This window comes from Pan paniscus, chromosome 14, assembly GCF_029289425.2.
Source record: "Pan paniscus chromosome 14, NHGRI_mPanPan1-v2.0_pri, whole genome shotgun sequence".
Lineage (NCBI taxonomy): Eukaryota > Metazoa > Chordata > Mammalia > Primates > Hominidae > Pan > Pan paniscus.
The window spans coordinates 52714600-52738113 of NC_073263.2; the positions used below are offsets into that span (position 1 = coordinate 52714600).

Genomic DNA, 23514 nt, shown 5'->3' on the forward strand with positions numbered 1-23514 from the left:
TCAACCTAAGTGTCCATCAAGTGGATGACTGGAAAAAAAAATGTGGTATATATAGCATGGAATACTCCTTAACTATAAAAAGGAATGAAATCACATCTTTCACAGCCACATGGTTAGAATTGGAGGTCATTATCTTAAATGAAATAACTCAGAAACAGAAAGTCAAATACCACATGTTCTCGTTTAGAAGTGAGACCTAAACAATGGGTACACGTGGACATGCAGAGTGGAATAAGAGACACTGGAGCCTCCACAGGGTGGGAGGGTGGGAGGGTGACCAGGGGTGAGGGCTGAAAATTACCTATTGGGTGCGCTGTTCACTATTTGGGTGATGGGTACACTAAAAGCCCAGACCTCATCACTATGCAGTATTTGCACATAAGAAATCTGCACTTGTACTCCCTAAATCTATAAAAAGTAAAAAATTAAAGAGAAAGAATTGGCCGGGCGTGGTGGCTCACGCCTGTAATCCCAGCACTTTGGGAGGCCGAGACGGGTGGACCACAAGGTCAGAAGATTGAGACCATCCTGGCTAACATGGTGAAACCTTGTCTCTACTAAAAATACAAAAAAGTAGCCGGGTGTGGTGGCACGTGCCTGTGGTCCCAGCTACTCAGGAGGCTGAGACGGAAGAATCACTTGAACCCAGCAGGCAGAGGATGCAGTGGGCTGAGATCGCGCCACTGCACTCCAGCCTGGTGACAGAGCGAGACTCTGTCTCAAAAAAAGAGAGAAAGGATTCTATCCATGTGCCAGGGTATAAGCCTCTTGACACCCAGATCCTTGAAAAAGATGCTTTGGCTCAGTGGTCCGCCGCAGACCCCTTCGCTTCCCCAGCTGCAAACTGTACTCAAAGGTGCAGGGAAAACTTTTGGATCAGTTACTGAATTCCAATTTTTTGGTGACTTTAGGGACATAACCAAATTTCCCGGGCTGGTTGCCTTAAGCACATTAATTTATGTGATGCTATTCTGTTCCTTAGATAAAGTTCCTTAAATAGAAAGAAGGGAGCTTCTGGATTCCAGGGAGGCAGCTAGCCTGCACTGCTTCAAAGAGAACGAAAGGAACGAGTACATCGCTGCTGTCACTTGGAGCAGCTCAGGAGGGCAGCCTCCAAGAGCTGAAAGCCAGGGGGAGGCTTCCATGTGAGGAGGATTCAGGTTCCTGTATCACTCTAAAAAGGTCCACTGAGGAGGAGTCTCTGGAAACATCTAAAGTAACTCCCTCCCAGCCTCTAGTGTTTCTGGTCAGCAGACAAGCACACAAGGGAGGCCAGAGATGGAACCACCACCAGGGGAACAGCACATAAAGGAGCTCCAACCTTCACAGGTGCGGGTTGTCTTTAAATCCAACAAGACCCCACTTTTAGAAACTGACCCCTCTGCCACTGGACAGAGCCAGAGAATACCACCAGGTCTGCCCATATGCAAGCTCTGCAGTCACATCAGCTCCAGGCCTCAGGAGCGATGTGGAGGCTCCTCAACCACCTGCCTCCTGCTGCCACCCAGGATTTCCTGCCATTATTCACAGTGCCATATCAGCCTCAAATTCTGCCCACCCAGCAGGCAGCTCCACTGTGCACGTGGGCACCCTCCAGTGAAAAAGACCGGGTACCATCTCTCTTCAAAGCAGCAGAATGTAGGGTTTGTCTGGATTCCTACCTTCATCATGTGGTAAAAATAAGAGAGTACAGATAGATTTCTGTTAAACAAGCACAGTCGTGAAAATCTCTGCAAAACTACACAATGTTCATCCTCCATCAGTTGTGCTTGATTTTAAGCCAAATTGAACAGTGCCCTATTCCCTGACACTGGGAACATTTAGACATCCCCTGGCATTCCTTGCATGGGAACCTTGACCTTCTGCTCCTCATAAAGCAACCACAAAGGCTTCCTTTTTCAGGCAGATTCGGACTGCACAATTTTTCACCAAGTGCATGTTCTCAAATAAGACTTTGAAGACAGAAGTTACAAGGTGATGCATACTTATCAAGAAAGAAAATGACATTAGGGCACCCAAAGGAATTGGCCTTTGGAAAAAATAAGATAGACATTTGAATTAATAAACATTGTCCCCCTCCCCCGGAAACAACCTCTGTACCCAAGGACTTCTTTCTCTAATAGCCTCATTTTATTTTCTCTTGACTTATTTTCTCTTTTATTCAGCCAATTCAAATGATTAAGAAAATTGATTTGTTTCCCCAGCAGCCACCCAGCTGTGACACCTCTTAGGCACATCTGAGCCTTTTGGGGCTGCTCCTTACCCCATCCCAAAGGGGTGACTCTTCATTCCTGCTGGATGCCAAGAGAGAGCCCTTGTAGTAAACCCCAGTCAGAACCCTTTTCTTATTGCAGGGATTTGTAAATCAGATACTATTAATATATGCTAAGTCAAGCCAGACCGACTGCCCCCAAACCCATTATTTAATTAAAACCTTGGATGCATAGTAAGGTTGGCCTTGGGTTCTGGCCTGTAGGCTTGGACACAGACCAGAGAGAGAATCTGAGAGAAGCAGACCCTGGTGCAAATGCGCATTGGAAGAGAGGTCTCCAGTTCTGCACAACAGAAACGGGTTACTGGTGAGCTGCAGTGAGGGCCAGGGAGGGCTGCTGGACCAGGAGGATAGGCTGGGATATGACAGGGCAAAGCTGCTCATCCAAACCCTGCAGGATCCGCAGGATCAGTCAGCAGGCGGCAGCTCCCTTTCCTGTACACGGTTCCTGAAAGGCAACGTATATAGAGGAATCAGTAGTTACTAGCAACAAATAGATAAATGCTAACCCCGATAGCCCCTCACTCATGGAGGATTTACAGTCTGGAACCATGGACCACCCCACCCTAAGACTGTGTCCTGGCTATCATGCATATACTAGAATCACACCCCATGTGGATCTGGTCTGAAATTGTCTCTGCATAGCCCATCCTGATCACTTCTGTCCTCTCATCAGTAACATTTACAAACAGTGTCTATCAGGTGAGCACACTGTGATTCTTTGGTTGGAAGGAAACAAACCCTGCAAGCATTCTTTTTGCATTTTGTGATAATTCTTATCTCCGTTATCCTGCTCAGCCAGGCCCATGTTCTTTTTGCCAGTTTGTTCAGCGCAATGGGCATGTGTGCTTTAAAAAGTATTCTGTATTGTGATAAGGAGCTGAATCTCCTCCTAGCCTTGGAGATGGCTCCTCAGACTGAAAAGTCTTTCTGGTGCTCCTCAAAGCTCTGCTACCTCTGTCTTTGCTCTAGAGATTGCAGAACTGGTAATGCTGGTAATGCTTGATTGCCATGACATTGCCAGGAGTTTCCAATGATTGGTAACTGTGTTTCCTGATGCATTTAACAATTCCCATCCTGCACTAATGTGATCTGCCTCTCCCCCCACAGGCACAAAGGGCGCATAAGAAGTTTCCTAAACCTGGCAGAGTACATCATGCCTCCGAGAAGAAACGTCATTCCACTCCTTTGCCGAGCACTGCTGTACCAAGCCATACACCTGGCAGCAGCCAGCAGTCCCCGCTCAACAGTCCTCACCCGGGGCCCATCCGGACAGGCCTGCCTCCTGGGCACCAGCAGGAATTTGCCGGACGAGCCAACAGCACCCCCAACCCTCCCTGGTCTTTCCAGAGAAGCAAGTCCTTGTTTTGTTTGCCCACGGGAGGCCCCTCCCTGGCCTCCTCAGCTGAACCACAGTGGTTTTCAAACACAGGTGCCCCAGGGCACAGGGCATCAGAGTGGAGGCATGGCCACCTCCTCTCCATCGATGACCTAGAGGGGGCCCAGGAGACAGACGTGGACACAGGCCTGCGGCTGTCCTCATCGGACCTGTCTGTGGTCTCTGCATATTCTGCACCCAGTAGGTTCTGCAGCACAGTGGAGACACCCATCCCCTCCGAAAGATGCAGCAGCCACTGGGCAGCTCACAAGGATTCCAGGGAGGGACCACTGCCCACTGTCAGCAGGGTGACCACAGAGGCCTCCTGGGCTTCCCTCCCTTTCTTCACCAAAAGGTCTTCCAGCTCCTCAGCGACAGCTCGTGCTGCTCCCCCAGCTCCCAGCACCTCCACCCTCACAGACTCCTCCCCACAGCTCCCATGCGATACCCCCAAAGTCAAGCAGACTGATGGAGACATGCCACCACCCCCAGGGTCGGCTGGCCCCGGAGATAACGACATGGAGGAATTCTACATCTGAATGCCCTCTGCTCTTGTTCTCGAAACACACAAACTCAGAGACACAGACTCAGGCCCCACTGCCCCTCTGGCCACTGAGCACACCACATTCTTCATGATCCATTTCCCAGGAGCCCGTAGCACATTTGCCTACCACCCACTCTTAGCTGGGGGGTGGTATATCTCTAGAGACACAGCAGAAAAATACTGGCATTTTTATGCAAATAAATTCTCAACAAACTTGTCATAAAATATATTTTTTGAATATTCAGCATTTGAGGTATAGTTTAGTGGGTTTATACAATTTAAATGGCTTATATAATTATTTGAAATGAAAAGAAAACCTAGTCAGCCAGAACCAATTTGGCAATTTTTCCATGGTATGAAGGCAAATCAATTAAGGCCAAAACGTTGAATGTGGGAGAGATAGTAAGTGACTTGTATGAGGGATTACTGCATAATAACGTAACGCACACCTTACTGGATTCTCCATATATATTTACATTACCAGAGAACAGTGGCCCTAGGGATGTTTAAGCACTGCTTATAGTGGAAAAAGTCAGCTTGAGAAGTAAACGTATATCAGACTACAGGTAATTCCTCATCTTGAAGCCATGCAACACCTGAAAATCTGGATTTATACAGAAGTTGCTAATGTGTTTTATAAAGATTTAGCATGAGTAACAGACTCTTGGTGCATTTAAAATATGTGAGTTCCAGAAAGTAGATTTGCATACACCTTTTCAACAGCACATTTCACTGGAATGGATGAGGGGCTTCTGAAGACCACTCCACTACCTGAATTTATTTGGATCACTGAGGAAGAGCATTTGTTGGGATTACAGAATTATAGGCCATTAGACATCATGGGTAGGTAGTCTTAAGATCCTTCAACTTTCAAAAACCACAGTCTAAGGACTATATTCAAATGACAAGAGCCGCACTGTATACTGCTTTCTGCATGCGTGACCATGCTGGGTCACGCATCCTATGTTTCTCATTTTTAAATGATTTGGAACATTTTAGCCAGCATTTTGATCACACAGATTAATAATGCTGTTCTCCCCAAAACGGGAAACTTTACATGAAACGCTCTCCTGAACAAACACCAGTGCACTGCCAGCCTCACATGATTGCATGGGAGCTTTAATTAACGCTGGAGCCCAGCAACCTTGGCTTTTCCTGCCTGTTATCTGCTACTGTCACACCGTGAATGGTATTTGAATCTCACCTCCCTCTCACCTCAGTAAGAGTATGTTTGTTTACAGCCCCAACCTCAGCAATGCCAAAGGCTGGCATCGGGGGCAGTGCCAAGCTGTCCCTGGATACTATTTACCTTTGAGGAAGAACAGCATGGGTTTGCCAAGCTCAATTCCCAGGCTGGTGCTCCTTGAATTAATCATGGCACAGTGTTCATCTCTCTGGAAATGCCCACGCCAGCCCAGACACAGCCTCAGAGTCCTTTCCAACACGACCCTCCAGGCAGCAGTTACCAACCATCAGTCTTCAGCTGAAGCTTCAAGTCTTTGCCATCCTTGTAATGACAGCCTTAGGCCTTGCCCCAAGCATTCTGGACTCTCTAACACTCAGAATTGTAATATTCTGCTCTAATTTAAATTTTTAAAAATATATAGTCTCCTAATTCAGGATAAGGAGTAAGCAAACTTTCTGAAAAGGGCTAGATAATAAGTATTTTAGGCTTTGCCAGTCATATGGTCTCTTTTGCAGCTACTCAACTCTGCCACTGTAGTATGAAAGCAGCCATGAGTAATATGTTAATGAATGGGAATGGCTGAGTTCCAATAAAGCTTTATTTTTTTTTTAATTTGAGACGGGGTCTTGCTCTGTTGCCCAGGCTGGAGTGCAATGGCGCAATCTCAGCTCACTGCAAGCTCTGCCTCCTGGGTTCAAGCCATTCTCCTGCCTCAGCCTCCCGAGTAGCTGCGACTACAGGTGCGCACCACAATGCCTGGCTAATTTTTTGTATTTTTAGTAGAGACAGAGTTTCACCATGTTGGCCAGGTTGGTCTCAAACTCCTGACTTCGTGATCCACCCACCTTGGCCTCCCAAAGCACTGGGATTACAGGCATGAGCCACCGTTCCCAGCCAATAAAACTTTATTTACAAGAACAGCTGGTGGGCCAGATTTGGCCCAAGGGTCATAGTTTAGTTTATTATCCCTTGAGCTAGGCTGCTGCCTGAGGTTGATTCAACATCCCAGCTCCAGTCAACAACAAAAATTCTAAGTCTCCCGCCTAATGCTGCTGTGGTGTGTCATGCCAAGAAAGTGGGCTACTCAGGTTAGACCAGTGACTACAGAACCACAGGGCTCAGAACAGGAAGGAGCTTCTTTCTGCAGAGCTGATTCCTGGAAAGCCACCAGCACTCCACCTTCTGCCCAGAAATGTGATTCAGTCAATAGCTGATGAGGAAAAGCAACCTGCAAACATTAGGAAGAAGGAGAAAAATAATTCGGAGGTGATGATACCACCTCCAATGAACAGGGAAGCAAGTTCATCAGTAACAAAAGTCAGTGAGGCAAAAAAAAAAAAAAAAAAAAAAAAAAAAAAAAAAAGGCTAACGGCCGAGGGCTGGCTCCTTCTTTCTCCCTAATCAGTGTCCTTATTTCAGTGTGCTCTCATGCTCGCCTAGGACTGCTTTAGAGTACAACTCTGGACCCGCCCTCATCACAGTCCAATCTACCAAACTGAGTGACCCTAAGGGACATCACAGACAACATTTGAAAGCAAGAAATGCAAAATGTTCCCATAGCATCAGGTGAGCAGGGAGAGGATGCCTACTGTAGACCACAAGGAAATGGCAGTCCCTCCACGGAGAGGGAATCACAGGAACACATTTACCAAAGCCTTCCCTTCCATTTCTGGCCATTCCAGTAGCATCTTCCTCATCCAGAAGGGCTTCCAATACTCTCTGGAGGATCCTGACTCGTTTGGAGTATTATCCTTGTAAAAGATGCTGGCACATTGTAGGTGCTCAATAAATGTGTTCAATTGAAAAATATTGAGGTTGTCTCATAAATTATATCTACGTATTAGGCTCTGTAGTGTAAGAAGTCTAGATTGTAGCCCTGGTTTTTTGTCGCTTAATGGAACCGTGTCTCTTGTTTCCTTGGCCTTACACTTCCTCCAGCATTGCCAGGGAGGGGATGTGTTGGTAAGTGCTCTGGTTGAGTTACATCCCATCCCTCATTTGCCTCTTTTCGAAGTAAGATCCCCTCACCCCCAAATTACTGCTCATGGTCCCACTTTGGCCTACACTAAACACCACCTAGTGTCTGCTTTAAAGAGCAAATCTTTCTCTGTCTGTCCCCAACTCACCTGGCAAGTCCTACAGAAATCATCTTGGGTCACCTCAACTGGTTAAAAGGAGCATAAGAGGAACTGGTGGAAGCAGTGGGTGAGCCACTGCAGAGACTTTTGTGACATGGGAGGGTTGATGTGTGCTTGAATAAATTGGGTTTTAGTAGCGGCTGCTCCTTGAGCCTCCGGGTCTGAGGGCCGGGGAACAGTCACAGCAGAGTGAACTGGACTGTACCAGCCAGTGCGTTCCCAGGTGAGACCACATGTTTACTTTACTTAGAATGAGCTCCCGGCCACAAATAAATCAGGAGAAACGCAGGTATCTTCCTACCTCCCTATTTTCCTTTTTTTTTTTGAGACAGGAAGGATATCACTGTCACCCAGGCTTAGTGCGGTGGCACAATCATGGCTTACTGCAGCTTCAACCTCCCAGGCTCAAGTGAGCCACCCACCTCAGCTTTCTGAGTAGCTGGGACTACACTTGCACCACTATGCCCCACTAATTTTTTATTTTTTGTAGAGACAGTCTTGCTATGTTGCCCAGGCTGGTCTCAATCTCCTGGACTCTAACCCTCCTCCCACTGCAGCCTCCCAAAGTGCTGGGATTACAGGCATGAGACAGAGCGCCCGGCCTATCTTTCTACTTTCTGTAGATGAATTAGTGCTCCAAACTGTCAGCCAAGAGGCATCTGAATAGATTCATGGAATTCCTGTAAGATTTTTAAGGGCAATAAAACCAACTGTGGACAGCTTCTCCCTCCTCATACCCTCAGACCGGTATCAGTGACCAGTTCTGACCAGTGATCCCTGGGTATGAATTTCAGGAGAGAAGTAGGAATAGCTGAATAGTCACCCTCTCCTTCTCCGCCCCAGGCCACATGGCTCCATGTGCTCATCATTTGTAGGGTTCTTCTTCTCTTGCATTCCTGAGAAATACAATTGATCAGATACTACAGAGGCTTCAGAAAATAGCATGAGAAGCTGACATGAATAAATTGCGTTCTCAAGGGCAACACCTTTTGACACACTATTATTATAACAAATGGAACCACAAAGGGTCAGGAACCTAAATTTAAAGATTATATATAAGTACATTCTTCCACCTTTTACTGAAGGCTTTTTCTAGTCTTGGGCACAGAGGTCTATTTACAAAGTGGCTTTAAAAGATCTGATTTCCCTGAGTGAATAATGGAGGCAAACATGAATGGTAATGTCGGCAGGCTTGGGTCTTTTTAACAATTTCCATCTTAGAGGGGTGAGGACCCGTGTCCAGTGATGTGCCCACTATAAGGAGCAACACACTCATTTCAGACGGAAGTCACTAGAATACACAGTGAAGGCAAAAAGACCCCTTCTGGGTCCCACTGACAACCTCCATGAACTCTGTGATGAGGGTGTCGCCTCCTGTTATCTGGGATGGTGGCATAGAAAAATGGAGCTGTAGGCCAAGTACAGTAGCTCACACCTGTAATCCCAACAGTTTGGGAGGCCGAGGTGGGTGAATCACTTGAGGTCAGGAGTTTGAGCTCAGCCTGGCTAACATGGTGAAACCCCTTCTCTACTAAAAATACAGAAATTAGCTGGGCATGGTGGCACACACCTGTAATCCTAGCTACTTGAGAGGCTGAGGCAGGAGAATTGCTTGAACCTGGGAGGCAGAGGTTGCAGTGAGCCGAGATCACACCACTGCACTCCAGCCTGGGTGACAAAGCAAGACTCCATCTCAAAAAAAAAAAAAAAAGAAAGAAAAATGGAGCTGCTTCACCATGCCCCACTGCCCTGTTCTGGCTGGGAGTGGTCCATTTGAGACATTTGAAATATTGATCTTATCAATTGAGCACCTGAAAGAGGCTGCCTGACTCCCTTAGATCAGCCTTGCTCAGTCCCTAAAGCTAAACCCAGAGCATTTTGGATTGGAGTCACTCTGAATGTGTGTGGCACAGCCCAAGAACTGGCCGGCTGGCTAAACAGAAATGCTTTCAAGCCAAATCGCATCCCTGAAGGTGGCTGTGGGGAAGCTTTGGTGCCACCTGGTGGCCGCTGTGCCCGGGAGGGTCACTGAGTGCCCTTTTCATTGAAGAAGCCTCCACCTGGATGAACTTCACTTTATTATCCTGCATTTAATTTTTTAAGCTGTTTATGTCTACAAAGGATTGAGGCAACTTAATTTCCAAATGAAACAAGACAATGCAAATAGTAAAGCAGGCCCCCAAAATGGAATCTACAACTATGTCCACCGTAAAGAAAAATGTAACTGCTACAGCAGTTTCCTGGAATTTCCTGGAAGCCAGAGCGAAAAGGGAAAGATGAGTAGCTGTCTAGTTCTCATTTACGATTAAAGAATCTAGGCCGGGTGCGGTGGCTCATGCTTGTAATCCCAGCACTTTGGGAGGCCGAGGCGGGTGGATCACGAGGTCAGGAGATAGAGACCACCCTGGCAACACAGTGAAACCCCGTCTCTACTAAAAATACAAAAAATTAGCCGGGCGTGATGGCGGGAGCCTGTCGTCCCAGCTACTCGGGAGGCTGAGGCAGGAGAATGGCTTGAACCCAGGAGACGGAGCTTGCAGTGAGTGAGCCGAGATCGTGCCACTGGACTCCAGCCTGAGCAACCGAGCGAGACTCCGTCTCAAAAAAAAAAAAAAAGGAATCTAGAAACACTGTCTTCTTTCATTGTAATTTAAGTTGCCTCAACACAGTTCCTCAGAAAAAAACAAGTTTTTCTTAGCACAGATTTCTAAAATCTCTTTCTCACCAGGGGATTTTCATTAGGGATTTTCTCTGTAGGGTTACTAATTTGGACCAAGTCTTGGGCTTTCTTGCTTGGGGGACAGAATCAGCAACAGCTGGAGGAGAAAGCGCACCCACAGCTTGTGGGTGAGGCTCCCTAGACATCCTTCTCCGGCCGCACTGTGCAGCAAGGTGGAAATTTCTCTCAGCAGAAAGCCTAGAGGGCTGGGCTTCTCCAATGCTCTTGAGGCCGTATCTGTAGAGTTTAGAAACAGAAGGGCCGATAATAAGGTTGCTTCCCTTTCTGAAGCTAACCTTGCCCCTATTCAACCAAGGCCAGAAGCATCTACTACCTCCCCAGGTTTCCTCATCACATAAGATGTGTCAGATCCTAATGAGGTAAGAAGCAAGAGGAGACTAAAGAGTAGGCTGGATTGACTGCCGGGGGCGTAGCTCTTAGCACTGGCCTGAAGACTGAAAATGCAGCCTGTCAGAACAGAGGAAACTGAGGTGCAGCGGGAGACTCCTCAACCTATTTCTACTCCAAGAGTTATGTTCCACTTCCTGCAAAATGAGCCTCCTGTGCCTGATATGAGCTAAATCACCTCATGCCAGGGCCTCTGAAATTCTCCTTGGCCATAAAGCTCTGTGGCTGTCTGGGCCTGTGTTCATCACCCGAGCTGGTTCTGCACTCCTGCAGTGACCTCTTTGGTCATTTGGTCATTTCAGAGCTCACTGCCCCCCACCCCCACAATGGCTTCCCAGGAGTATTCCCTCTGGCCAGCTTTACCCTTGCTGGAAATGGTGAACTGGCTGCAGCTGTGGAGGTGAGCGCCCGGGAATCTGGCAGCAGGCTCAGGACTGTGACCTGACCACCTGTGGCCCACCCAGGGAATTCTGCATGGCCACATTCTGTTCACCTTTGCTCTCAAATTCAGTACACACTAGAGCTTTCCATTTGGAGGACACTGGCTTTCCTTTCCCATCTTGCATGGGCCTGGCCTCTCTTACACATTCAGCCACACTTTCCTGGGTGCTAGACCTGAATTTTCAGCTTCCTGCAATATACCCATGACTTGGGGTTTTCCTGTGCCACCAAATCCACGCCAAACCACCACACACACCCCTACACCAATAAGGAGCATCTCCATCTCCTCCATCTCCTCCATCTCCTCCTCCTCCTCCTCCTCCTCCTCCTCCATCTCCTCCTCCTCCTCCATCTCCTACTCCTCCTCCATCTCCTCCTCCATCTCTCCTCCTTCTCCTCCTCCTCCTTCATCTCCTCCTCCATCTCCTCCTCCTCCTCCTCCATCTCCTCCTCCTCCTCCTACCCCCCACCCCACCTTCTTTTTCATCATTCACATTCGAAAATGAAGAGTGAAGCACCAAGATAGCCCAGTGGAGAGAAGCAGGGCTTTGGGGTACATGTATCGGACTTTGAATCCCACCCAGACTTGCTAGCTGTGTGACCCTAATCAAGCTATTCCATTTCTCACTCTTGGGTTCCTCATTTGCAAAGTGGGAGGAGTAGGGTGCAGTAAGTGAGGTACATGCCTCAGGGGCAAAACTTAAGAGGGTTCCCAAAACCTCATTCATTAAGATTAATATTACTTTTGAACTCATAGAAGTAAAAAGTAAAACAGAGGATACTAGAGGCTGGGAAGGTTAGGGGGAAAGGAGGGAAGGGGAGAGATTTGTTAAAGGACACGAAATTACAGCTAGACAGGAGGAATAAGTTCTAGTGTCCTGTATCACTGCAGGATGACTCTAGGTAACAATATTATGTAGTTTCAAATCACTAGGAGGGGGATATTGAATGTTTCCCACACAAAGAAATGATAAATGTTTGAGATGACGGATATGTTAATTACTCTGATCACTATAGATTATAGGGATCCAAACATTACTACGTACCCTATGATATGTACAATTATTTGTCAATTTAAAAATAAACTAAAAAAAAGAGATTATTAATAATAACATTTTAAGGAATGAAGCCTTCTTCATAGGGTCATTCTGAAGAATAAATGAGATCCAGAGGCAAAGTCTGGCACAATGAGCTGTCATTTCCAACTTTCATATTAGCAAAGGTTTTGAAGATAATGCTCCATGATGTTTATTCATGGTTTTTAGCATGGGAAAGAAGTGTAGCAATAGATATATCAGTAGCCTTAAAAATGCTTATGTCAGGTAGGGTGTGGTGGCTCACGCCTGTCATCCCAGCATTTTGGGAGGCTGAGGCAAGCCAATCGCTTGAGCCCAGGAGTTTGAGACCAGCCTGGGCAACATGGTGAGACTTCACCTCTACTAAAAATTAAAAAAAAAAAAAATTAGCCAGATGTGGTGGTGCATGCCTATGGTCCCAGCTACTTGGGAGGCTGAGGTGAGAGGATCACCTGAGCCCCAGGAGGTCCAGGCTACAGTGAGCCTTGATCATGCCACTGCACTCTGGTCTGGGCAACAGAGTAAAACACTATCTTAAAAAAAAAATGCTTATGTCTGATAATTTAGTTTCTGGGAGACTATCCCAAGGAAATTATCCAAAGCAGAGGTAAATACTTATACACTTGTTTGTCACAGTACAATTTATAATAGCAAGCCATTGGGGAACAACCTGAATGTGCAGTACATTCATAAGAAAGAAAAGTAAATGAGGTGCCCAGGAAATGGAATATTATACAACCATGACAAATAATGCTTCAAAGCATGTTTAATAACAAAGGGAAAGCTTGACATAACTTTAAGCTTTAAAACATCAGGATAGAATGTTAAATATAATAAAATGCCCTTGACCGTGTAAGATACTGTAGAAAAAATAGATTGTAAAAAAGTGTGTCAAAGGAGGATGGCTTTTGCTTCTGGGTGGTAGAAGCATGGATGGTATCTCTTCTTTTTCATTTTCCTTTTTGAACTTGACATCTTATATGATAAACATTTATTAATTTTATAATTAAAAGGTAAAGATAATAAAACTGGGCTGGGCACTGTGGCTCATGTCTGTAATCCCAGCACTTAGGGAGACTGAGGTGGGAGGAGTTTGAGACCAGCCTGGGCAACAGAGTGAGACCCATCTCTACAAAAAATATTTAAAAACTGGCCAGGCATGGCGATGCATGCCTGTAGTCCCAGCTACTTGAGAGACTGAGGTAGGAGGATCACTTGAGCCCAGGAGTTTGAAGCTGCAGTAAGCTATGATGGTACCACTACACTCCAGCCTGGGTGACAGAGTGAAACCCTGTCTAAAACAAAAATGAAAACCTGGAGAACCCTAGCCCCCTTTGAGTGTTCTGCACCTTCACATCACATCACATCTGTCCCCTCCATCTTATTTGTCCTCTCCAGGTTTTGTGTGTTGTGTGTTTCTGCTCCTTCCTTTCCCTCCCACCCTAGTTACACAGGTGGGATAAACTAGTGGTTAGAGCAAGGGTCTTCTAATCCTTAACTTGAACAACTTCCTTAACCTTCTGTGACTCAGTCTCCTCATCTGTAAAGTGAGGACATTCTAATACTCTTCTAATACTCCACATCTCGGCATATTTGTCTTTATGGTACAGAAACTGCCCTCGTGGGCCACTGTGGGCTGGGACGGTAAGGATGTTGTCAGTAGCACCACAAGAGAGCAGAGGCCCATCCCCATCATCACTTACCACATAATCCTTCTAGAGTCTACTGTGTCCCTATTCAGAGGAGGGGGTCCCCAGTTATGATTACAATGGAATTGTTCAATGACACACAGGATGATAGCTTCCAGTCAGAATTAATTTGGTTTAAAGAAAATGCAGAAGTATTTTTTACACCCCTGATTTTGTTGCCTGAGAGTCATGACCTGTACCCATCATCATGATGAGCTGGGTTACCACTTTCCAAGGTTGTGGCCATAGATTCCCAACTATCTCCTGGCCCCAGCATCAATCTACTCCTCTCCATCTACACACAACTACCAATTATTTTTTAAAAGATCTTTGCACATCCTTCTGCTCAAGACCATCCCATGCCTCCCTCTTGCCGAGTAAAAAAGCCCTTTTCCCAGACACGCTCTCGAGGCCTTTGCTGCCTGGCCCCATCACCTTTGCTATCTCGGCACTCACTGTTAACATGCTCCAGCCAAACGGGCTCTTAACTCTCCACCAAACATACCTTGGGCTCTCCCACCTTCGGGCCAAAGCTCAGATTATTCCTGTAACTCACCATCTCTGCCCATCAAACTCCTGCTGTCTACCAAAGCCCAGTGCAAACACTGCCTCTTTCAGAAAGCCTGCCCAGTTATCCCTGCCAGAGCACACGTCCTCCTGCTAAAATTCATGAGGTCGTCCTTGACTAAGGACAAATCACAGGTTATTTAGACTTGTAGTGATTTAGGCATACGGCTTATCTACCCAGGCCAATTATAAACTAGTCCTTGGTCCAAAATAGGACCTGGATAAATAAGATTTGAAGGAATGCATGTGTGAGTGGTTTATGTGCACAGGGCAGCCTCTCTGCTGCCAGCAGATGTGCTTTTCATGATAAACCCCATTATCACATTCCTGTGTCAAGGCCCCTACACTGATCAGGCTGCTTATTTCATGATATTCAAATGTCCTGGAGGGTCAACAGGGAGAAATCATGCGCACAGAGGAAAACACATGAGGCCATTACTGAGCCTGTTTGTGTCTACCTTAACCTCAGCCATTTACTCTGTTTTGGTTCTGATCCTATTTGTCTTCATCCTTCCAGGCTGAAGAGTCCTGACTTTTCAAGCCTGTCCATATGGAATTTTTCTCTCCCTCTTCCTCCCTTACCTCTTTTTAAATTTTAATTATTTTTTCCGGGCCTTTAAATGCCCTCGTGATGTATTTCTGAGTCACTCTATCCACACTCTCGTATGGATCCAGTTGCATCTTGGTTCGCACCAAGAGCAGGGCAAGGTTGTTACTTTGATCTCTGAAATGTTTCTTGTCTTTGCTAACATTAAGGCTAAACACTGAGGGCATTTGCTTACACAACCTTTTCCCAAACTAGAATTTACCCTCATTCCCCTACAGACATCCTACGTGTATATAGCTATTTTTAAACTTTTTACCCACAAAACTCTTGGCAAAAACACAAACTGAGTAGATTCCAAACCCAACTGGCTTGGAGCCACAGGTTTGAAAAGGAGCATTAGAATGGCTTGAATATGCCTGCTTGCTCTATTTGAAGGTGAGAATTATAGCATTTCAAGATAGGGCCGGGAGTTCAGGTATTTGACCTATTTCTTTGCCTCAGACTGGAAATTGTTTTCATTGTCACTTTCCAATTTTTCCTCAGGATCAGTCTTCTGCACCTCTAAAGCCACATGTATAACATAAACCAACAGATGGGGTCCTCCGGGAGTGGGGCTGGGGCTGTGCACCGAGAATCTCTCTGAGAGTGGGAACCACTCCCTGGAGCTGCAGTTGCAGACTTTGTTATTTGCTTTGCATTTTCACCATATCCATGCACTCACTGTGCAATTGTTTACTTCTTTTTAAAACCAAATGGAAACCAGCAGACTCCCCGACACTAGGTTTCGTGGGAAGTGCAGTGCAATGGCCAGCATTTGGGAGCCAAAGGCTAACTGAGGAGGAGGGCGGTGGCTGGCCAGGTTCAAGGTGTGCAGCTACCTCTCTGTGCTCAAAGCTCTGGCCTTTCTTCTCAGTACATCCACTGCTTTGAGGCCACCTTCCTTGGAGGCTGGTCAGACCTCAGGGAGATAGGCATGCCCCAGTCTGTCCCAGGACAAGAGGCACCATGAGACCACCTGAAAGTATTCAGTGAAAAGCCTCCCTACAAGACAGTTGCCGCACGGGCTCGCCGGCAGCCATAGCCCAGTAGGAAAACATGTAAGTAAAGAAACAAACGGAGGAGAGAAGGTGACAGAATCTGTGAATTGGATCATGTTGCTATCCTGCTTAAAGTCCTTCAGCGGCTTACCATTGGCCTTGAACTAAAAATACAAATGTCTGTGCAGAGGCCACAAAGCCCTGCATGACCCAGCCCTTCCATCTACACCCAGCCTTGTCTCCCGCTCCCTCTGCTTTGTTCTCTATCTCCCAGTCTCACCAAACTTCTTGCATTTCATCAAACACTCTGCAAGACCTTTCCATGTGCAGTTCCCTCAGTCAGGGATGCCCTTCTCCTTTCTTTGCCCACAGCCACTTCTTATTCCTCCTGTCTCTGTTTCAATGCCATCTCTTCTAAAAGGCCTTCATTGACCATCTATCTTTATCTGTGTACCTATCCATCTACCTACCCACAAGCATCCCTTCCCTCCATTCTTTTTCTTTTTTTTTTTTTTTGAAAGGGAGTTTTGCTCTTGTTGCCCAGGCTGGAGTGCAGTGATGTGATCTCGGCTCACCGCAACCTCCGCCTCCCAGATTCAAGCAATTCTCCTGCCTCAGGCTCCCGAGTAGCTGGGATTACAGGCATGCACCACCACACCTGGCTAATTTTGTATTTTTAGTAGAGATGGGGTTTCTCCATATTGGTCAGGCTAGTCTCGAATTCCCCACCTCAAGCGATCCACCCATCTCTGCCTCCCAAAGAGCTGGGATTACAGGCGTGAGCCACCATGCCTGGCATCTTTTTTTTTTTTTTTTTTTTTTGAGACAGTCTCACTCTGTCATGCAGTGGCACAATCTTGACTCACTGCAACCTCCGCCTCCTGGGTTCAAACAATTCTCCTGCCTCAGCCTTTCAAGTAGCTGGGATTAAAGGCACACACCACAATACCCGGTTAATTTTTCATATTTTTAGTAGAGACAGCGTTTCACCATGTTGCCCAGGCTGGTCTCGAACTCCTGAGCTCAGGCAATCCACCTGCCTCCGTCTCCCAAAGTGCTAGGATTATAGCCATGAACCACCATGCCCGGCCCCTTCCCTCCATTCTTTTTATTCTCCAGCTCAGCCTCTACTCTTTTTTCCTTTGTGATTATAATCTATAAATGTATATATTTGTATCTGGCATTATTTTTTATCTGACACCCTGACTACAGTACTTTTCATGACAGCAGAGGTTACCTGTAACTTATACACCATTGTCTTTCAGGGCCAGGCATCTATCCAATGCTTAATAGATATTTGTTGAAGGGATGAATGAAATGAATGATAAGCATTGATCAGGTGTTTGTATAACTTTAGACCACAACTTTAGGGTACATGATTTTTCAGATTCCTTTGTTTCTATGGGAATATAAACATATACACATATATAGAGAGAGATCAAATGTTACCTCCCTAAGCACCCACCTGCCATTCCCATAATGAATTTGATCCCAGCCCTCATTGAGGTTCCCATACTCTCTCCAGGGATCACATAATAACATGGGCTTATGTGGTCCTGGGAAATCGAGGAAGGGGCTGGCTGCTCCCTGGTATCAGCCATCAGGGCCACTGGAGTGGAACCCTGGTCCTGTATGTGACAGGCTCTGTGCCCAAAGAAGGCTCAAAGAAGGCCTCATAGCTGTCTGTCCCTCTGCTGCCAAAATTCTCCTGGTACAACACAGAAATGGAAAACTTATCAAAGGCAGATCCATGCCTTCTAATGGTTCACACTCTACTGGTAAAAACAAATGTTTAAACATACACCTGCTCTCCAATAAGGTAATTGCAGTAGTGCAAACAAGAACAATCCTGCAGGAGGGGAGGCAAGGAACTCTTAGTGGACACTAGGGAAAGCTTCCTAACAGAAGCACTTGTTTGCACTTGGTCTGGGAAAATCAGTGCAGGATGCCAGAGGAGAGGGATATAGAGGAGCTTTGGTGAAATTGGAAAAGTTGGAGGCCATGAAGGGGAGAAATGCTGTATCCAGCTCTGACTTTGCAAAAAGACTGTCCAGTGAGAGAAACTGCCTCTCATCATCATCAATAGATATTGACCAAATCTACTTTTGGTGTTGACCTGAAGGTCACAGAGTGATTGCAAAGGCCTCTGCTTGCTATGGGGAAATGAATGCAGAAAGAAATAGGCATCAATTTAACATTCCTTGGAGAGTCCTTGTAAAACAGCAGCGTACCAAAAATACCCACCAAAGCCACGCTGTGTCACAGGGAGACCAGCACAATATGAGTTCACTTGAGAGTGGACACAGTTATCTGGGCTATAGATCAAATTTATGATAAGGCTGAGTTGTATTTTTATGTGCTGAATGTAGAGTACATGAGACCCTTCTGGAAACTGCCTGTTATTGTATATAGAACTTGAAGCATTATTTTACCAGTTGAAATTACTCTCACTTTATAGCTGTTACTTTGCTTTTATGGAATACTATTGATCGTATCTATTCATCATTTACCACTGCGCCCTTGTTCAGCAAAGAAACCACCCTACCTCAATATACCTGCTGAAAAATACATTCTATGTTAGTAATGATAGAATAAACAGCTGACATGTATTAAGAACTCAGTGTGCCAGGCCTTTTGCTAAGTACTTCATATACATGATCTCATTCTATCTTAAACATAGGAGGCTGTAGTTGATCACCATTTTACACATGAGCAAACAGAGACAGGATAAGAAATTGTCCAGGATCACACGACTAGCCAGGAGTAGACTATCATCATCTATTCATTCATTCCTTTAAATAAATGTACTGAGTACTGTAAATTGCATCAGAACATATGAGTTGTACATAACATTAACTTTCCCCTAAGGAGTTTAGGATATAGCAGGTGAAGTAAAACTTAGAAGAGTGAGGTGTGTGACGAATGATGTGAGCACTTTATGCTTATAGAGAAGTGAGGACTCAATTCTGCAAAGGCAAATAACAACTGAGCTAGGTTTTGAAGGGGGTAAAATTGTTAGAATAAGCTGTGAGAAAGTTCTTCCAAGCAGAAATATTTCTTAAGTCAAGCTCCTCTAAAACAAGAATAATAAAACCAGCACATCTGGTATAACCTATTTTATTATTATTTTGTCAACAAAATATTAATGTCTTATTCACATATTTAACTGTAAGCCCAAGTCACAATCCTGTTCTTCTCAGAGGTGGCAGTTGAACCTGATGGTAAAAATCTGGCAGGAACAGCCTGTAGTCACCGGGGACACAGGTTTCAGAAGTCCTAAACAGATTTAGCAAAACTCTATCCTTATGACTTAGTTATGGTCATTAACGAGACTCACTGTGGATTGTCTTTTCTTTTTTTTTTTTTTTTTTTTTTTTTTTTTTTTTTTTTTTTTTGAGACGGAGTCTCGCTCTGTCGCCCAGGCTGGAGTGCAGTGGCGCGATCTCGGCTCACTGCAAGCTCCGCCTCCCGGGTTCACGCCATTCTCCTGCCTCAGCCTCCCGAGTAGCTGGGACTACAGGCGCCCGCTACCACGCCCGGCTAATTTTTTGTATTTTTAGTAGAGACGGGGTTTCACCGTGTTAGCCAGGATGGTCTCGATCTCCTGACCTCGTGATCCGCCCGCCTCGGCCTCCCAAAGTGCTGGGATTACAGGCGTGAGCCACCGCGCCCGGCTGGATTGTCTTTTCAATGGGAAGGTCCTGCCTGAAGCAGAAATGTGCTGAGTTTGAGTCTGAACTCTGCCTTTGAAAAGCAGGCAGGAGTATCCATGTATGACACACGAAAGATCTGCTTTATGAAAGTTATATAAACATAATTTCAGGCCCCATCCATGGTCAGTTAGTGCACTTAGGGCCACATATTCTCATTGGAAGTGTCCTTGTCACACTTGTGGTTTGACAGGGAGACCAGTTTCTTCCCTCTGCATCCAGGAGGGCCTGGGCAAGGGAACTCTGGGGGCTCTTCACCTTCCTGGTTTGGGGTGAGAGGAAGAAGAAATGAGAATGAGTCTCTAGCTTCCTGTCACTCCCAATCAAGAGCTGAATTCTTCCACCATTTTGATGTTTGCAGCAAAAAGAGAGAGGAGAGGGAAATAAGTAGAGGGTGAGAAGGACAGATACGAGGATGGGAGAAATCAAATGGTCCCCCAGAGGGACCAGAGACACATCCCTCTCTACTCCTCCTCACCGCTGTGGTCCCAGAGAGTTGGGGTGAAGGCTTGGTGGGGTTCCCCTGCATTTCTGAGAGGTCTTGACTCCCCTGCATTTCTGAAAGGTCTTCAATGGTGTCTTTAGCGTCACTAAAGCACTCCATACCCACTTTGGATTAAAGGGGGGAGGATTTATGTCTCCACAGTACCCGATGGGGGACACCAAAGATGGGTATTTTAAAATTCTTCTCACAAATAAGGATAATCCAGCACAGAAAGGAATAGAAATGCAGCCAAGATCAGACAGTTTGTCAAATCAGATCTGTGACATTTCTAACTCAGTTGAAGGATGTCATCAATTCTCATAACAAAATTCATACCAATTTGCTCTATTTGGCAAGTTATAACGTTCATCTGGAATTAGGGAGGGATGAAGGGTAGGAGTGGAGCGGAGGGAAGAAAGGATGAAGCTGAGTCCCGCCATCGTCAGAAGAAACAAATGATGAGGATGAAGCATCAGGAACACGCAGTGAAATGAGTCCCTGGTTCCACACATGGACTTCACTCTTGCACAGAGGCCCTTTGCGCAGGTCAGCACTTGCCACAGAGCCCCTCAAGCCATGTGTTTGCCCAGCTTTTCCTCATCTAAGTACAATCACTTTGGGAATCTGAGCATTTGATTTGCTATAACCAATATAGGGTCTTCGAAGCAGCTGCCCTACCCAACTGGATTTTTGTCTGTTCACTTAATTACACTGTCTGAGATCCCTCCTGCAATGCATCACCTCTAGACAGCAGAAAGATGGCACTGTAGGTGAGACAGGCCTGTTAAATTGCAAATGTCTCCCAGGCATTTGGCAGCTCATTCCCACCACAAATCTCTAGCAGGGCCCCGGAACCAGCATGCTCTAAACAGCTGAAGCAGAAATAACCAAAGAAGATTCACCAAATGGAGAATGAGTCCAGGATGAAAGATTTAAATGCTGAGGAAAAGTGTGTGATGAAGGAACAGAGACATATGCATTAATAGAAGCTGTTCTTATAATGACTAAAATTATATATTTGCAATACCTTTGCTGAAGTCATGCCTGATACTAATGTTTGTAGTCTTCCACTCCTGATCCATCCCAATGATCTGCAGGGTCATCATAGCATTAGCCTAAGTAGACCAGTGACAAAACCAATGTCCAGAGGAGAAAGACCAACCCACATTCTAGAAAGACAGTGGTTGGCCCCAACCCATTGTTGGCTTCCAGAGGATTCCAGATGTCCCATGGAGTAGGATGGGGGGAAAACCACCTCTACGAGTGAGAGGAGCTTTTACCTCCAGCCATTTCCAGTCCTTTTTTTTGCATCTTTATCACAGAAAAATTCTAAAATAATAAATTAAAAGAGAGAATGTATGCACACCTCACTGGAATTAGCTACCCTTTTATTCACTGAGTGTCAACTATATGCCAAGCATTGTGCTAAATGCTTTATATTTTCTTATGAATCCTCAGAACAACCCAGTGTGATAGGTTTTAGTTACTTATTTTATCGATGAGAGAAGAGAGACTTGGTGAGATTAAGTAAGATATCCAATAGTATATAGCTAATTACTAGCTGGCTCAAGTTTCAGACCCAGATCTGTCGGATTGCGAAAACTATCCTTTAAATCATGACGCGGTCCTGTCTGCCCACCACTTGGTTTGATGTAGTTCTTAGCTGTAAACAACAGAATCCAGTCTCCTGGTTGAATGTAGAAAGAAATTTGTGAAAGTGTGCCAGACAGATCCCAGAGTCTGTGAAGGGGCAGAGACCAAGCTTGAATGCCACACTGCAGGAATAAGGAAGGAAGGAGACCAAACTGCTCTTTGGAATGTTTCTAGCAGACAAGCCACTGCTGCTGTGACACTGGTCCTGATTATGCCTGGAACTAGGCATCAGATTCTCCACTAAAACTGCCCCAGAAAAGCCAGAAGCCTCTGCCACCACATTTACCAGGAGGTCAGTCTCCCTACATTGCCCACCCATTGTTCAGTTTCCATTCCTGTCTTGCATGTATGCTTCTGATTAAATCACATGGCTGTATCCAGGTTCAAGGGATTCTGGGAGATGTAGTTTGGGAGTGTTTATCTCAGAAGTTGAGACTTGCAATACAGAAGCTATGAAAGAAAAAGAAGAGGTTAAACAGATTTTGATCCACTAAAAATAGTAAGATCAAGCATTTCTTGAGGGGGTACTATGCACAGAACATGGAACTAGACTCAAGGATTCCACGTATGAGGAAATATGATCTGAGACCTGGTCCTTGGAGGTGTGGAATCTGACTGTGTAAAGTAAGTGGTTACCCACCCAAGGCAGCCCTTATGAGGGCCAAGTAAGCAGTCAGAGAAGAGATGAGACTGCAGTTCAGAGCCATGTGCCACCTCAGTAAGCTGGGGCATCAGATGTGATGGATGAAGACATGGGACCAGATGCTTTGTCCCTGAAAGGCACAGACACCATCTACAAAGCAGAGGAGACATGGATGGAGATGGTGGCCCTCCCCTAGCCTGGCTCAGGGTGTGTGGGGTCAGAAAGAAGGATCGCAACCCCAGGGCAGGGTCTAGGGTTCCACTCCAGCCACATGGTAGAGGGCCCGAGTGTGCAGGAACGTACTTACCACGGAGTGGTGTTTCTGTAGGGATCAGCGAGGGGAGAGGGAGGCCGTGGGATGGGAAGAGAACACACAGAGTCATGACCATGAGCATGGGGGAGAGGACAGGTGCCCAAAGTAGCCTGTGTTTCAGACAGCGGTATAAGGAGGACAGGTTGTAAGACTATGCCAGGCCGAATTACGAATTATAAACAAGACCCCTCTAGCTGTTTAAGCAGCAAGGATTTGTTTAAAAAAAAAAAAAAAAGGAGTTAGCTTTTGAATCCCTGGAAGAGCCAAAGAGTCAGTTTGGGGTCTGTGCAGGACCCATGCCCAGAACCCGAGCCTCTGTTGCTGTTACTGCTGCTGCAAGACAACCTTGCAGCCCAGAAAGTGGAGTCCGGAAGGTGCTGTGGTCCTTCCTCCCATTGCTCTGTATAGGAACACTTCTTTGTGGGTGCCTTTGTCAAAGCCCGTGTTCCAGCTCCCAGGGAAGCCTGACCAAATGAGTTATGCCTTCTCCCGTGGGGAAGCAGGACAAATAATTGTGGGAAAAGGTTGTTCAAGGATCCAGGTACCCACTTTCATAATAAATGTTCTCCACAGAGGAACGGTGTGAGCTGGCTCTTGTGCCTGCCTAGGGAACAGTGACATTGGACTTGGCTTCGTATACCCTGACCAGGAAGCAGCACCTCCTACAGCCATGGAGAGCCTCCAGGGTCCCAGACACCCAGGTGGGGGGC

At 46.0% G+C, this 23514-nt stretch overlaps 1 protein-coding gene and 1 long non-coding RNA gene across 3 annotated transcripts in view; one reads left to right on the forward strand and one right to left on the reverse strand.

Moving 5' to 3' along the window:
- Positions 1 to 7189, forward strand: part of FAM124A (family with sequence similarity 124 member A) — a 63308-nt gene extending 56119 nt beyond the window's left edge. For both annotated transcript variants that reach the window (XM_063595773.1, XM_003809801.4), the window contains one exon: positions 3383 to 7189. In XM_063595773.1, the coding sequence (XP_063451843.1) occupies positions 3383 to 4189 (807 nt within the window). In that variant the 3' untranslated portion in view covers positions 4190 to 7189. The remainder of the gene's footprint in view (positions 1 to 3382) is intronic.
- The window catches only part of LOC117975600 (uncharacterized), a 46670-nt gene continuing 24493 nt past the window's right edge, over positions 1338 to 23514 (reverse strand). Inside the window, exon 4 of the long non-coding RNA XR_004665928.3 lies at positions 1338 to 2720. This is a non-coding gene — a long non-coding RNA (uncharacterized LOC117975600). The remainder of the gene's footprint in view (positions 2721 to 23514) is intronic.